The sequence below is a fragment of the Emys orbicularis genome, chromosome 9 (genome assembly GCF_028017835.1).
Source record: "Emys orbicularis isolate rEmyOrb1 chromosome 9, rEmyOrb1.hap1, whole genome shotgun sequence".
Taxonomy (NCBI): domain Eukaryota; kingdom Metazoa; phylum Chordata; order Testudines; family Emydidae; genus Emys; species Emys orbicularis.
In genome coordinates, this window is record NC_088691.1 from 330,300 (window position 1) to 344,070 (window position 13,771).

The following is a 13,771-nucleotide window of genomic DNA, read 5'->3' on the forward strand; positions in this document are numbered from 1 at the left end:
TCTGGTTCAGAATTTGAGATAGTCATGAACTTGCAGCCCTGTGGGTTTTGAAGGACTGATGTCCACCAGAACTTGCGGCTGGAGACGGAGGACCGCCGTTGAGCATTTAGAATGTGTGAGGGTTTTTTATTGTTTTCTCTGTAATGCTTTCACCTTAAAAATAAATGTGCTTGCTTAGAAAGATCTGTGTGGTGACTGGTGATTGCTGGTAATTACTCTGTTCACAGCCTCAGGAGAGGAAGCAAAGCAAAGCACAGATACAATTTAGAAAGTCTCGCTTGCTGGGAATATCACAGTGTAGGCAAGGAACTCTGCAGCCTGGAAAAATCCCAGTCTGGAGGGAGAGAGACATGAGTCTCCACCCAAGAGAGGTGACAGATGATGATCTGGGAGCCTAGAGTGGATCCCTTGGTGGACCACAGAGGGGAAATACTGGTGCAGTTGCCCTGAACTGAGGGGTCCAGACAATCCAAAAGTTACAGAAATAACCAAAGGCTTTCACCAAACCAAAGGAAAAGACATTCTGGAGGGTCCCAAGTGCATGCCTTAAGCATCTGAACTGATATGTCGAATCCAGTGAATAGGGGTGGCTGCTAGGAGGAAGGTGCTGGCTACTGCTGGACATGCATACATCAGTGTACTAAGGGAGCATATCTGGACTTCAGTAAAGCATTTCATACAGGTTCTCATGAAATCCAGCATGGGAGCATACTCTCTGGAGCTTCCTCGAACATTCCACTGTCATCACTGAGGTCACAGGAGAAAAGAGCAAATGTTATACAATATTCTACAAGTCCCAGACTGAGTTTGCCCAGATTCTTCCTCCTCCTGATTCTCTAGTCCCAGAATCCCACCACTCTCCCCCATCAAAACAGAGAAACCCTCTCCAGATTAGAGATTTTAATTTATTGCCACAAAAATCTAGGAACGTTTTATTCTCATTATATCTATGTACATAAAGACAAACATATCATATTAGACACCATTGCCTGCTGGGGCATGCTTACTTCTCTGCTCCATTTCAGCAAACACAGGTCACTTGGGTTTGATCAGAAATGCAGATTAAAGAGTAGACTTTTAGAAAGGAGGCACACAGGGAACCCACTAGAGAAGGAAATCTATATGATTCAGTTTTGCATTGCCCAGGGGTTGAACCCTGTCCCCATCCCTTTGAAATGCCTGTGAACATAATATTACTCCTTAAATGCCAGCCTGCTCAGTGCCTGCTGACATCTGGCCTTCCCAGGCTGGGAGGTGTCAAAAGTCCAAAGGCACTGAGAACCATCCAGAAAGGTTTGGCCACAGCAGCCAGAAAGGAGTCCCAAACTTAGTTCAAGCTGCTTTATAATGCCACCTTCCAAATCAGGCCTTGACCTCTGACCTCAGGGTGTCCTATCAAGCAGGCCAGTTAGCTTTTTCCTCGTCATTTCATAGGCTAGGAAGAGGGCACCGTTGGAGGGGAGTGCACGTATCACTGTGGGCATCAGTCCACAGTAAAGAGCCGTGAAACCTACAACACAAACACCACAATCAGGTGAGCTCACCAGGCCTTTGACAGACAAACAGAACGTCCCCTACGGAGCCCACAACGGCCTCAGCTTGGTGAGATTCTCAACCAGAGCAAGATCTCAAGGGAAATGCTCCCAGGCAGGAGAGACCAAACCTGGGGAATGCCCACAGCCCCTTTTCGAGTAGGGGAACCAGAGATTCCAAGGCCAGAAGGGACCGTTGTGATCATCTCGTCTGACCTCCTGTGTGACAATTCCCAAAAATAATTCTTAGAGCCGATCCTTTACAGAAACATCCAATCTTGATTTAAAATTGTCAGTGATGAAGAATCGACCACCTTGGTAAGCTGTCCCAATGTTTAACTGACAAATTTTACACCTTATTTCCAGTCTGAATTTGTCTAACTTCAGCTTCCAAGTGTTAGACCTTTCTCTGCTAGACTGAAGAGCACATTATCAAATATTTGTTCCCCATTTAGGTATTTATTAGACTGTAATCAAATCAGCCCTTAACGTCTTTGTTAAGATAAATAGATTGAGCTTATTGAGTCTTGAAAATTAATGTTAATGGTCCAGAAAACTCTTTAGCCAGCTCTTTCAAAACTCTTGGATGCAAATAATTTGGACCTGCTGATTTTAAAATGTCTAACTTTAGAGATGGATTCAGTGAATGAAGCTGTTTGTGTGTCACCTACCTTCTGTCCTCAAGATGTGAAGAAAGGAGAGCAGGAAGCCATCTTGCCGCCCTGCCATGGAAAGCACCTGGATCCGAGACTTCACTGAGTCAATGGGATAGACGGCCAGCCAGAAACAGGCCCCCCCCATCCCACCGCTCACTGTTAGGGGAAGAGAACCTAAAATTCAACACAGGGAGAGAGACCTCAGTGTGCAAAAGGGGAAAGTCATTGGGGAACTCCCAGATCCTGCAGAGAAATGCGAGCAAAGGAAGAGAAAATGTGTGCAAGCAACCAGCAGCCCTGGGACTCAGGGGGGAGAGACCAGGCCAGGCACATGAATTACATGAGGGCTTTAAACTAGGTTCGACGGGGACAGGTGAGCAAAGCCCCCAGGTAAGTGGGGAACATGGAGACCTGGGAGATGGGTCGGAAACGAGAGGGAGTGTGGGCTATATTGGCAGAGAGAAAGGAGGGTCAGGACAAAACTGGGAGGAAAGATCAGACCAGTATCTTAGATGCCTATATACAAATGCGAGAAGTATGGGTAATAAGCAGGAAGAACTGGAAGTGCTAATAAATAAATACAACTATGACATTGTTGGCATCACTGAAACTTGGTGGGATAATACACATGATTGGAATGTTGGTGTGGATGGATACAGCTTGCTCAGGAAGGATAGACAGGGGGAAAAGGGAGGAGGTGTTGCCTTATATATTAAAAATGTACACACTTGGACTGAGGTAGAGATGGACATAGGAGATGGAAGTGTTGAGAGTCTCTGGGTTAGGCTAAAAGGGGTAAAAAACAAGGGTGATGTCATGCTAGGAGTCTACTACAGGCCACCTAACCAGGTGGAAGAGGTGGATGAGGCTTTTTTTAAACAACTAACAAAATCATCCAAAGCCCAAGATTTGGTGGTGATGGGGGACTTCAACTATCCAGATATATGTTGGGAAAATAACACAGCAGGGCACAGACTATCCAACAAATTCTTGGACTGCATTGCAGACAACTTTTTATTTCAGAAGGTTGAAAAAGCTACTAGGGGGGAAGCTGTTCTAGACTTGATTTTAACAAATAGGGAGGAACTCGTTGAGAATTTGAAAGTAGAAGGCAGCTTGGGTGAAAGTGATCATGAAATCATAGAGTTTGCAATTCTAAGGAAGGGTAGAAGGGAGAACAGCAAAATAGAGACAATGGATTTCAGGAAGGCGGATTTTGGTAAGCTCAGAGAGCTGATAGGTAAGGTCCCATGGGAATCAAGACTGAGGGGAAAAACAACTGAGGAGAGTTGGCAGTTTTTCAAAGGGACACTATTAAGGGCCCAAAAGCAAGCTATTCCGCTGGTTAGGAAAGATAGAAAATGTGGCAAAAGACCACCTTGGCTTAACCACGAGATCTTGCATGATCTAAAAAATAAAAAGGAGTCATATAAAAAATGGAAACTAGGACAGATTACAAAGGATGAATATAGGCAAACAACACAGGAATGCAGGGGCAAGATTAGAAAGGCAAAGGCACAAAATGAGCTCAAACTAGCTACGGGAATAAAGGGAAACAAGAAGACTTTTTATCAATACATTAGGCCTGGTCTACACTACGAGTTTAGGTCAACTTTAGCCGCGTTAAATCGAATTAAGCCTGGACACGTTCACACGACGAAGCCCTTTCTTTCGACTTAAAGGGCCCTTTAAACCGGTTTCTTTACTCCACCTCCGACGAGGGGATTAGCGATAAAATCGGCCTTAGTGGGTCGGAATTGGGTTAGTGTGGACGGAATTCGACGTTATTGGCCTCCGGGAGCTATCCCACAGTGCTTCATTGTGACCGCTCTGGACAGCACTCTCAACTCAGATGCACTGGCCAGGTAGACAGGAAAAGCCCCGCGAATGTTTGAATTTCATTTCCTGTTTGCTGAGCGTGGAGAGCACAGGTGACCACGCAGAGCTCATCAGCACAGGTAACCGTGATGGAGTCCAAGGATCGCAAAAGAACTCCAGCATGGACAGAACGGGAGGTACGGGATCTGCTCGCCATATGGGGAGATGAATCAGTGCTGGCTGAACTCCGAAGCAGTAAACGAAATGGCAAAATATTAGAAAAGGTCTCCAAGGCCATGAAGGACAGAGGCCATAACAGGGACGCACAGCAGTGCCGCGTGAAAATTAAGGAGCTAAGGCAAGCCTACCACAAAGCCAGAGAAGCAAACGGAAGGTCCGGGGCTGAGCCGCAAACATGCCGCTTCTACGCGGAGCTGCATGCCATTCTAGGGGGTGCAGCCACCACTACCCCAACCATGTGCTATGAGTCCCTCACTGGAGAAACACACAGGGAAGCGGGTTTGGGGTACGAGGAAGATGAGGATGAAGATAATGTAAATAGCTCACAGCAGCAAGGAAGCAGAGAAACCGGTTTCCCCAACAGCCAGGATATGTTTATCACCCTGGACCTGGAACCAGTAACCCCCGAACTCACCCAAGACCCTGGGGGCACACAGGGGACCTCTGGTGAGTGTACCTTTGTAAATATTACACATGGTTTAAAAGCAAGCGTGTTTAATGATTAATTTGCCCTGGCAATCGCGGCCAGTACAGCTACTGGAAAAGTCTGTTAACGTGTATGGGGATGGAGCGGAAATCCTCCAGGGACATCTCCAGAAAGCTCTCCTTCATGTACTCCCAAAGCCTTTGCAAAAGGTTTCTGGGGAGGGCTGCCTTATCCCGTCCGCCATGGTAGGACACTTTACCACGCCAGGCCAGTAGCACGTAGTCTGGAATCATTGCATAACAAAGCATGGCAGCGTATGGTCCCGGTGTTTGCTGGCATGCAGACAACATCCATTCCTTATCGCTCTTTGTTATCCTCAGGAGAGTGATATCATTCACGGTCACCTGGTTGAAATGGGGCAATTTTATTAAGGGGACATTCAGAGGTGCCCCTTCCTGCTCTGCTGAACAGAAATATTCCCCGCTGTTAGCCACGCGGTGGGGGGGAGGGGTGAAGTGATCATCCCAGAGAATTGGGTGTGTGGGGGAGGGGAATTAGTTGGGTTTGTGCTGCATGTTAACCCTGAAACCGCAGCCCCTCCTTTTACATTGCAAACCCATTTTAAATGGCCAACCCAACGGGTGCTTGGTATGGTTAATGAGAGCAGTACTGTTTGAAACCATCCCCACATGTTAAGAAGGTTAAAAAAGCCAAAACACTGTGGCTTACCATGGCTGCCTGCAAGCTGAAATCTGTGGCCTGGCAGTGCGTGAGTTATCTCTCACACCAAACCGGCAGGCCCTCAATATAAGAGGAAAAATGAGACCTTGTAACGAAAGCACATGTGCTGTGTAATGTGAACAGCAAAATTTAACGTGAAAGAGTGTACCCATTGTTCTCTAAAATGTGTCTTTTTTAACCACCTCTCCCTTCTCCTCCACCAGCTGCAAATCTTTCTCCTTCTCAGAGGCTAGTGAATATTCGAAAGCGAAAGCGAAGGACGCGTGATGAAATGTTTACAGAACTACAGACTGCCTCCCACGCTGACAGAGCACAGCAGAATGCGTGGAGGCAGTCAATGACTGATTATAGAAAAGCCCAATATGAGCGAGAGGAGAGGTGGCGTGCTGAATCGCGGGCTGAAGATGAGAGGTGGCGTCAGCTTGCACACAGAAGGCAAGAGTCGATGCTCCGGCTGCTGGAGCATCAAACTGATATGCTCCAGCGTATGGTTGAGCTGCAGGAAAGGCAGCAGGAGCAGAGACCGCCGCTACAGCCCCTGTGTAACCAACAGCCCTCCTCCCCAAGTCCCATTGCCTCCTCACCCAGACGCCCAAGAACACGGTGGGGGGGCCTCCGGCCACCCAGTCACTCCACCCCAGATGATTTCCCGAGCAATAAGTGTTAAAGTTTTAAAGTTTTAAACTGCAGTGTGTCCTTTTCCTTCCCTCCTCCCCCACCCATCCCGGGCTACCTTTGCAATTATCCCCCTAGTTGTGTGATGAATTAATAAAGAATGCATGAATGTGAAGTAACAATGACTTTATTGCCTCTGCAAGTGGTGCTTGAAGGGGGGAGGGTAGGGGAGGGTGGGGTGGTTGGTTTACAGGGAAGTAGAGTTAACCGGGTGGGTGGGGGGGCAGAGATTTCATCAAGGAGAAACAAACAGAAGTTTCACACCGTAGCCTGGCCAGTCACAAAACTCGTTTTCAAAGCTTCTCTGATGCACACCGCGCCATGCTGTGCTCCTCTAACCGCCCTGGTGTCTGGCTGCGCGTAATCAGCGGCCAGGCGATTTGCCTCAACCTCTCACCCCGCCATAAATGTCTCCCCCTTACTCTCACAGATATTGTGGAGCGCACAGCAAGCAGCAATAACAATGGGGATATTCTTTTCGCTAAGGTCTGAGCGAGTCAGTAAGCTGCGCCAGCGCGCTTTTAAACGTCCAAATGCACATTCTACCACCATTCGGCACTTGCTCAGCCTGTAGTTGAACAGGTCCTGACTCCTGTCCAGGCTGCCTGTGTACGGCTTCATGAGCCATGGCATTAAGGGGTAGGCTGGGTCCCCAAGGATCACGATAGGCATTTCAACATCCCCAACGGTTATTTTCTGGTCCGGGAAGAAAGTCCCTTCCTCCAGCTTTCGAAACAGAACAGAGTGCCTGAAGACGCGAGCATCATGTACCCTTCCCGGCCAGCCCAAGTTGATGTTGGTGAAACGTCCCTTGTGATCCACCAGGGCTTGCAGCAGCATTGAAAAGTACCCCTTGCGGTTTATGTACTCGGTGGCTTGGTGCTCCGGTGCCAAGATAGGGATATGGGTTCTGTCTATCGCCCCACCACAGTTTGGGAATCCCATTGCAGCAAAGCCATCCACTATGGCCTGCACGTTTCCCAGAGTCACTACCCTTGATATCACCAGGTCTCTCATTGCCCTGGCAACTTGGATCACAGCAGCCCCCACAGTAGATTTGCCCACTCCAAATTGATTCCCGACTGACCGGTAGCTGTCTGGCGTTGCAAGCTTCCACAGGGCTATCGCCACTCGCTTCTCAACTGTGAGGGCTGCTCTCATCCTGGTATTCTGGCGCTTCAGGGCAGGGGAAAGCAAGTTACAAAGTTCCATGAAAGTGCCCTTACGCATGCGAAAGTTTCGCAGCCACTGGGAATCGTCCCACACCTGCAGCACGATGCGGTCCCACCAGTCTGTGCTTGTTTCCCGGGCCCAGAATCGGCGTTCCACGGCATCAACCTGCCCCAGGAACACCATGATTTCCACATTGCTGGGACCTGTGCCTTGTGAGAGGTCTAGGTCCATGTCCATTTCCTCATCACTCTCGTGGCCGCGCTGCAATCGCCTCCTCCTCGGCTGGTCCTGGTTTTGCTTTGGCATGTCCTGGCTCTGCATATACTCCAGGACAATGCGCGTGGTGTTCCTAGTGCTCATAATTGCCGCGGTGATCTGAGTGGGCTCCATGATCCCAGTGCTAGCTATGGCGTCTGGTCTGAAAAAAGGCACGAAACTAGTATCTGACGGACCAGGGGAAGGAGGGAGGGAGGGAGGAAGGGGCGAGTGACGACATGGCGTACAGGTACAGGGAATTAAAATCAAGAAAGGTGGCTGTGCATCAGGGAGAAACACAAACAACTGTCACACAGAATGGCCCCCCCCAGAGATTTAACTCAAAAGCCTGGGTTTAGCAGGCCATTGATTTGACGGAGGGAGGGGGGAAGGAAATGAATACAGAACAAATCTATTTTTTACATCTTAAGACGACAGTGCAGCATGATTGATAGCCCTCGGCATTTTCTGGGTGCTTGGCAGCAAATACTGGGCGCTTGGCAGTTAGCCTTCAGGCCTATTGCACGATCTGCTGCTCAGGGAAGACTCTGCTAACGTGCGATGAGCCAACAGGGCGCTTGGCAGAAAATGGCATACTACGACTGATAACCATCATCATCAAGACAGTTCCATAGGACTGAGCATGTCTGCCCAGGTGCCCATGATCGACAGCCACTGCTGTACGACGAGGACGGTTACCAGTCGTAATAAACCATCTACTGCCAAAAGGCAAAAGGCAAGGGGCTGGTGCAATGCAGCCCCACGGCTGCCAGCCCCACGGCTGCCGGCACCCAGATCGCCAATGAAGGCTACCAGTCATGCTGCACCATCTACCGCCAAAAGGCAGTTAGCTGCTGCTGCTGTGTAGCAATGCAGTCCCACGTCTGCCGGCACCTAGATGACATATGGTGACGGTGAGCTGAGCTGAGCGGGCTCCATGCTTGCCGTGGTATGTTGTCTGCACAGGTAACCCAGGTAAAAAGGCGCAAATCTATTGTCTGCCGTTGCTCTGACGGAGGGGGAGGGGCCTGACGACATGTACCCAGAACCCCCCGCGACACTGTTTTGCATCATTCGGGCATTGGGATCTCAACCCAGAATTCCAATGGGCGGCGGAGACTGCAGGAACTGTGGGATAGCTACCCATAGTGCAATGCTCCGGAAGTCGACGCTAGCCTCGGTACTGTGGACGCGGTCCGCCGACTAGAGCACTTAGAGCATTTTATGTGGGGACACACAAAATCGGCTGTATACAACCGATTTCTATAAAACCGGCTTCTATTAATTCGATCTAATTTCGTAGTGTAGACATACCCTAAGGGTATGCAAGAGGCAAGACCAAAGACAGGGAAGGCCCACTGCTTAGTGAAGAGGGAGAAACAGTAACAGGAAACTTGGAAATGGCAGAGATGCTTAATGACTTCTTTGTTTCGGTCTTCACCGAGAAGTCTGAAGGAATGCCTAACATAGTGAATGCTAATGGGAAGGGGGTAGGTTTAGCAGATAAAATAAAAAAAGATCAAGTTAAAAATCACTTAGAAAAGTTAGATGCCTGCAAGTCACCAGGGCCTGATGAAATGCATCCTAGAATACTCAAGGAGCTACTAGAGGAGGTATCTGAGCCTCTAGCTATTATCTTTGGGAAATCATGGGAGATGGGAGAGATTCCAGAAGACTGGAAAAGGGCAAATATAGTGCCCATCTATAAAAAGGGAAATAAAAACAACCCAGGAAACTACAGACCAGTTAGTTTAACTTCTGTGCCAGGGAAGATAATGGAGCAAGTAATTAAGGAAATCATCTGCAAACACTTGGAAGGTGGTAAGGTGATAGGGAACAGCCAGCATGGATTTGTAAAGAACAAATCATGTCAAACCAATCTGATAGCTTTCTTCGATAGGATAACGAGTCTTGTGGATAAGGGAGAAGCTGTGGATGTGGTATACCTAGACTTTAGTAAGGCATTTGATACGGTCTCGCATGATATTCTTATCGATAAACTAGGCAAATACAATTTAGATGGGGCTACTATAAGGTGGGTGCATAACTGGCTGGATAACCGTACTCAGAGAGTTGTTATTAATGGTTCCCAATCCTGCTGGAAAGGCATAACGAGTGGGGTTCCGCAGGGGTCTGTTTTGGGACCGGCTCTGTTCAATATCTTCATTAACGACTTAGATATTGGCATAGAAAGTACGCTTATTAAGTTTGCGGATGATACCAAACTGGGAGGGATTGCAACTGCTTTGGAGGACAGGGTCATAATTCAAAATGATCTGGACAAATTGGAGAAATGGTCTGAGTTAAACAGGATGAAGTTTAACAAAGACAAATGCAAAGTGCTCCACTTAGGAAGAAAAAATCAGTTTCACACATACAGAATGGGAAGAGACTGTCTAGGAAGGAGTACGGCAGAAAGGGATCTAGGGGTTATAGTGGACCACAAGCTAAATATGAGTCAACAGTGTGATGCTGTTGCAAAAAAAGCAAACATGATTCTGGGATGTATTAACAGGTGTGTTGTGAGCAAGACACAAGAAGTCATTCTTCCGCTCTACTCTGCTCTGGTTAGGCCTCAGCTGGAGTATTGTGTCCAGTTCTGGGCACCGCATTTCAAGAAAGATGTGGAGAAATTGGAGAGGGTCCAGAGAAGAGCAACAAGAATGATTAAAGGTCTTGAGAACATGACCTATGAAGGAAGGCTGAAAGAATTGGGTTTGTTTAGTTTGGAAAAGAGAAGACTGAGAGGGGACATGATAGCAGTTTTCAGGTATCTAAAAGGGTGTCATAAGGAGGAGGGAGAAAACTTGTTCACCTTAGCCTCTAAGGATAGAACAAGAAGCAATGGGCTTAAACTGCAGCAAGGGAGGTCTAGGTTGGACATTAGGAAAAAGTTCCTAACTGTCAGGGTGGTTAAACACTGGAATAAATTGCCTAGGGAGGTTGTAGAATCTCCATCTCTGGAGATATTTAAGAGTAGGTTAGATAAATGTCTATCAGGGATGGTCTAGACAGTATTTGGTCCTGCCATGCGGGCAGGGGACTGGACTCGATGACCTCTTGAGGTCCCTTCCAGTCCTAGAATCTATGAATCTATGATTAGAGGCTGAAGAGACCTGTCTGGAGTTTAGCTTTTGTCTTGGGAACAGGGAGTGGAGGCAGCAGTGCTAGGGGAGCCTGATAAGTGCTGATGCCTCACCAAAGAGGCACTGGGCTTCCCAGGTCTAATTTCTCTGAGGTGCTTTCCTGGCCTCCCTCACTGTCGTATCTAAGCGCCTCACCATCAATAGTGTATTATCCCCACACACTTCTGAGGTATTGTCCCCACTGTACAATGGTGATTGTGGCCCGAGAAACGAAATGACTTGCTCAGGGTCTCACAGGAACTCTGCAGCAGAGCAGGGATTTGAACTCAGATCTCTCAAGTCCTAGGGTAGCATCTTAATCGCTGAACCAGCCTTCCTCTTGAACCACTGGACAATTCGTCCATCCCAGGCCACCCCCAGAACCCTGCCCCCCACCTCCTCAGTCACCCCCTGGCTAGCCCCATATCCTTGCTCACCCCCCGTAGTTCCTCTAGCATACCATGCAGCAGCTCACTGGAAAGCCCAAGGGAAGTGAGTGTCTGTGCGGATAAGCAGGGTTGTGTGTGGCTTGGCCTGGGAATGGCAGAAGGAGGGGGAAGAGAGCAGTGGGGGTGAAGCTCTTCTCTGGTGACCCGTGCACAAGTTCAGCCCCATGTCCCTCACAGCACTGCTTCCCTTCCTGGCCCCATTGCAAAGCTGCGCTCCTCCCATGTCCCCTCTCATAGAGCTTCATTCTTCCTGCACTCCCCATGGGGGTTTTTATAGCTGCTTTCAACAACTACCAGGATGGAGCAACAATTACCAGGTCTGGCAGGGGAGCCCATGTCAAAGCACAGGGGAGGTATAAAGAGGGTGATACATAACAACACAGATCGCTCTCCATGTGACTAACTATCAGCATTGCTACCTATTTATTAAATATGCTTTGAGGTGCATATCTCATCAGTACAAACCATAAAAAGCAAGGAAATCAGCAGTTACATCTTTCCACAACTCCTCAAGTTCACCTTCTTCTTTCCAACATCTGCAGCCCAGCCTCATCATGGGAATATATGTCATCCATACATCCAGCACTGAAACCCAGCGACCTCTGAGCTAGAGCCCGGTGTGGGACAATTTTTAATCCTGCTCCTGTCCCACCCCGCAATACTCACTCCTACTCCCACCCACTCCCGCTATTATGGCAGCGGGTCCTGCGGGACCCATGGGATCCAGGTCCTGCTGCAGGGCTCTACTCTGAGGTGGAAGACCATAGATATTTAACAGCCCACAGCAACCCTTCAGCAAAGGACAGGAAGCAAAAACAACTCCTGTATCCATTTGATACAGTGCAATTTAGGGTAGCAGAAAAAATGGTTATTAAATTAAATTAAAATCTTATCTACCTTTCGTAACTGTTCTTCGAGATGAGTTGCTCATGTCCATTCCATTCTAGGTGTGTGCGTGTCCACGCGCACAATTGTCGGAGATTTTTGCCTTAGCAGTATCCGTAGGGCAGGCTGTGGTGCCCCCTGGAGTGCCGCCCTCATGCATCGGTATATCAGGCACTGCCGGCCCTGCGCCCTCTCAGTTCCTTCTTGCCGGCAACTCCGACAGAGGGGCAGGGGTGGGTAATAGAATGGACATGAGCAACACATCTCAAAGAACAACAGTTACGAGAGGTAGGTAACCGTTTTTTCTTCTTCGAGCGCTTGCTCATGTCGATTCCATTCCAGGTGACTCACAAGCAGTATCCATTGAGGGGGAGTTCACGGTCTTGCAGCTTGCAGCACTGCTCTGTCAAAGCCAGCATCATCTTGAGCTTGCTGGGTAAGCGCATAATGAGATGTGAACATGGGCGTCGGATGAACCAATGGTTGGGGGGACTAGCCCCTGGCCGGCCCCTTCCCCAACACCTGAGGACCTGCCCCCTCTCCCCCGCTGGAGGCCCCCCCTCCCCATCGCCCCCCAGCCTCTGAGTGTAGGATGGGCAACGTGTGGCACCCGTCCCCAAGCGCAGGGCAGGCAGGCGGCGCGCAGCCCCCGCAGCCCCAGCGCCCCCAGCCTAGGGTTACCATACGTCCGGATTTCCCCAGACAGGTCCGGCTTTTTGGTGCTCAAATCCCCGTCCGGGGGGAATTTTCAAAAAGCCGGACATGTCCGGGGAAATAGGGAGGCATAAGCCGGGGTCCGCCCGGCCCCAGCACGATCCGCCGGGTCCGCAGCGCAGCCCAGTCGCCCCGGCTACATTGTAGCGAGCTCGGGCGGAGCGGGGAGGGGAGGGAAGGGGAGGCGGGGGCGCAGCCGCACAAGGCGGCGGAGGGGCCGCTGCTGCCCCCGGAGGCTGGGCAGACCACGCGCCCCAGCCGAGCCCACAGGACCACAGGGAGGCCGGGCCCAGCCAGCGGCTCGGGCTTCCCTCGCGGGCAGGGACCCCCCGGCCACTGGGGGACCCTTCCTGCGGCCCCGGCGCCCCACGTGGCTCAGAACCTGGCGCCACGGGAGCTGTTCCAGCGGGCACAGGCCGGGGAACGTGCTCGGCGCCGGCAGGAAGGAGGCGGTGTGTGCCGGGGCTGCAGGGACCCACACCGCCCTGGTCGCCACTGAGCCTCCGAAGCCTCCGCCAGGCAGAAGCTGCCGGGTGAGCGGGGGAGCAGGGCAGGCGGGGGGGTGCAGAGGCTGCAGGGCGAGGCGGAGCAGGGCAGGTAGGAGCATAGAGGCTGCAGGGGCAGGGGGGCGCAGAGGCTGCAGGGGTGGGGGGGGCAGGGCAGGCAGGGGGTGCAGAGGCGGCAGGGGGCGCAGGGGCAGGGCAGGCGGGGGGCGCAGAGGCTGCAGGGGTGGTGGTGGGGCGAGTGGGGAGCAGGGGTCACAAAGGCTGAAGGGGCGGGGGGGTGCAGGGGCTGCAGGGTTAGTGGGGAGCAGGGGTCACAAAGGCTGCAGGGGCGGGGGGGTGCAGGGGCTGCAGGGTGAGTGGGGAGCAGGGGTCACAGAGGCTGCAGGGCAAGGGGGGGTACAGAGGCTGCAGGGCGAGTGGGGAGCAGGGGTCACAGAGACTGCAGGGGCGGGGGGTGCAGGGGCTGCAGGGCGAGTGGGGAGCAGGGGTCACAGAGGCTGCAGGGGCGGGGGGTGCAGGGGCTGCAGGGCAAGTGGGGAGCAGGGGTCACAGAGGCTGCAGGGCAAGGGGGAGTA

The 13,771-nt window shown here is 50.8% G+C and overlaps 1 protein-coding gene across 1 annotated transcript in view; it reads right to left on the minus strand.

The window, feature by feature from the left end:
• Positions 1 to 1,382: 1,382 nt before the first annotated feature.
• Positions 1,383 to 13,771, minus strand: part of LOC135883903 (mitochondrial ornithine transporter 1-like) — a 30,995-nt gene continuing 18,606 nt past the window's right edge. The window contains exons 5-6 of the mRNA XM_065411171.1: positions 2,204 to 2,362; positions 1,383 to 1,510 (exon numbers count right to left, since the gene is read on the minus strand). Of these exons, the coding sequence (XP_065267243.1) occupies positions 1,383 to 1,510; positions 2,204 to 2,362 (287 nt within the window). The remainder of the gene's footprint in view (positions 1,511 to 2,203; positions 2,363 to 13,771) is intronic.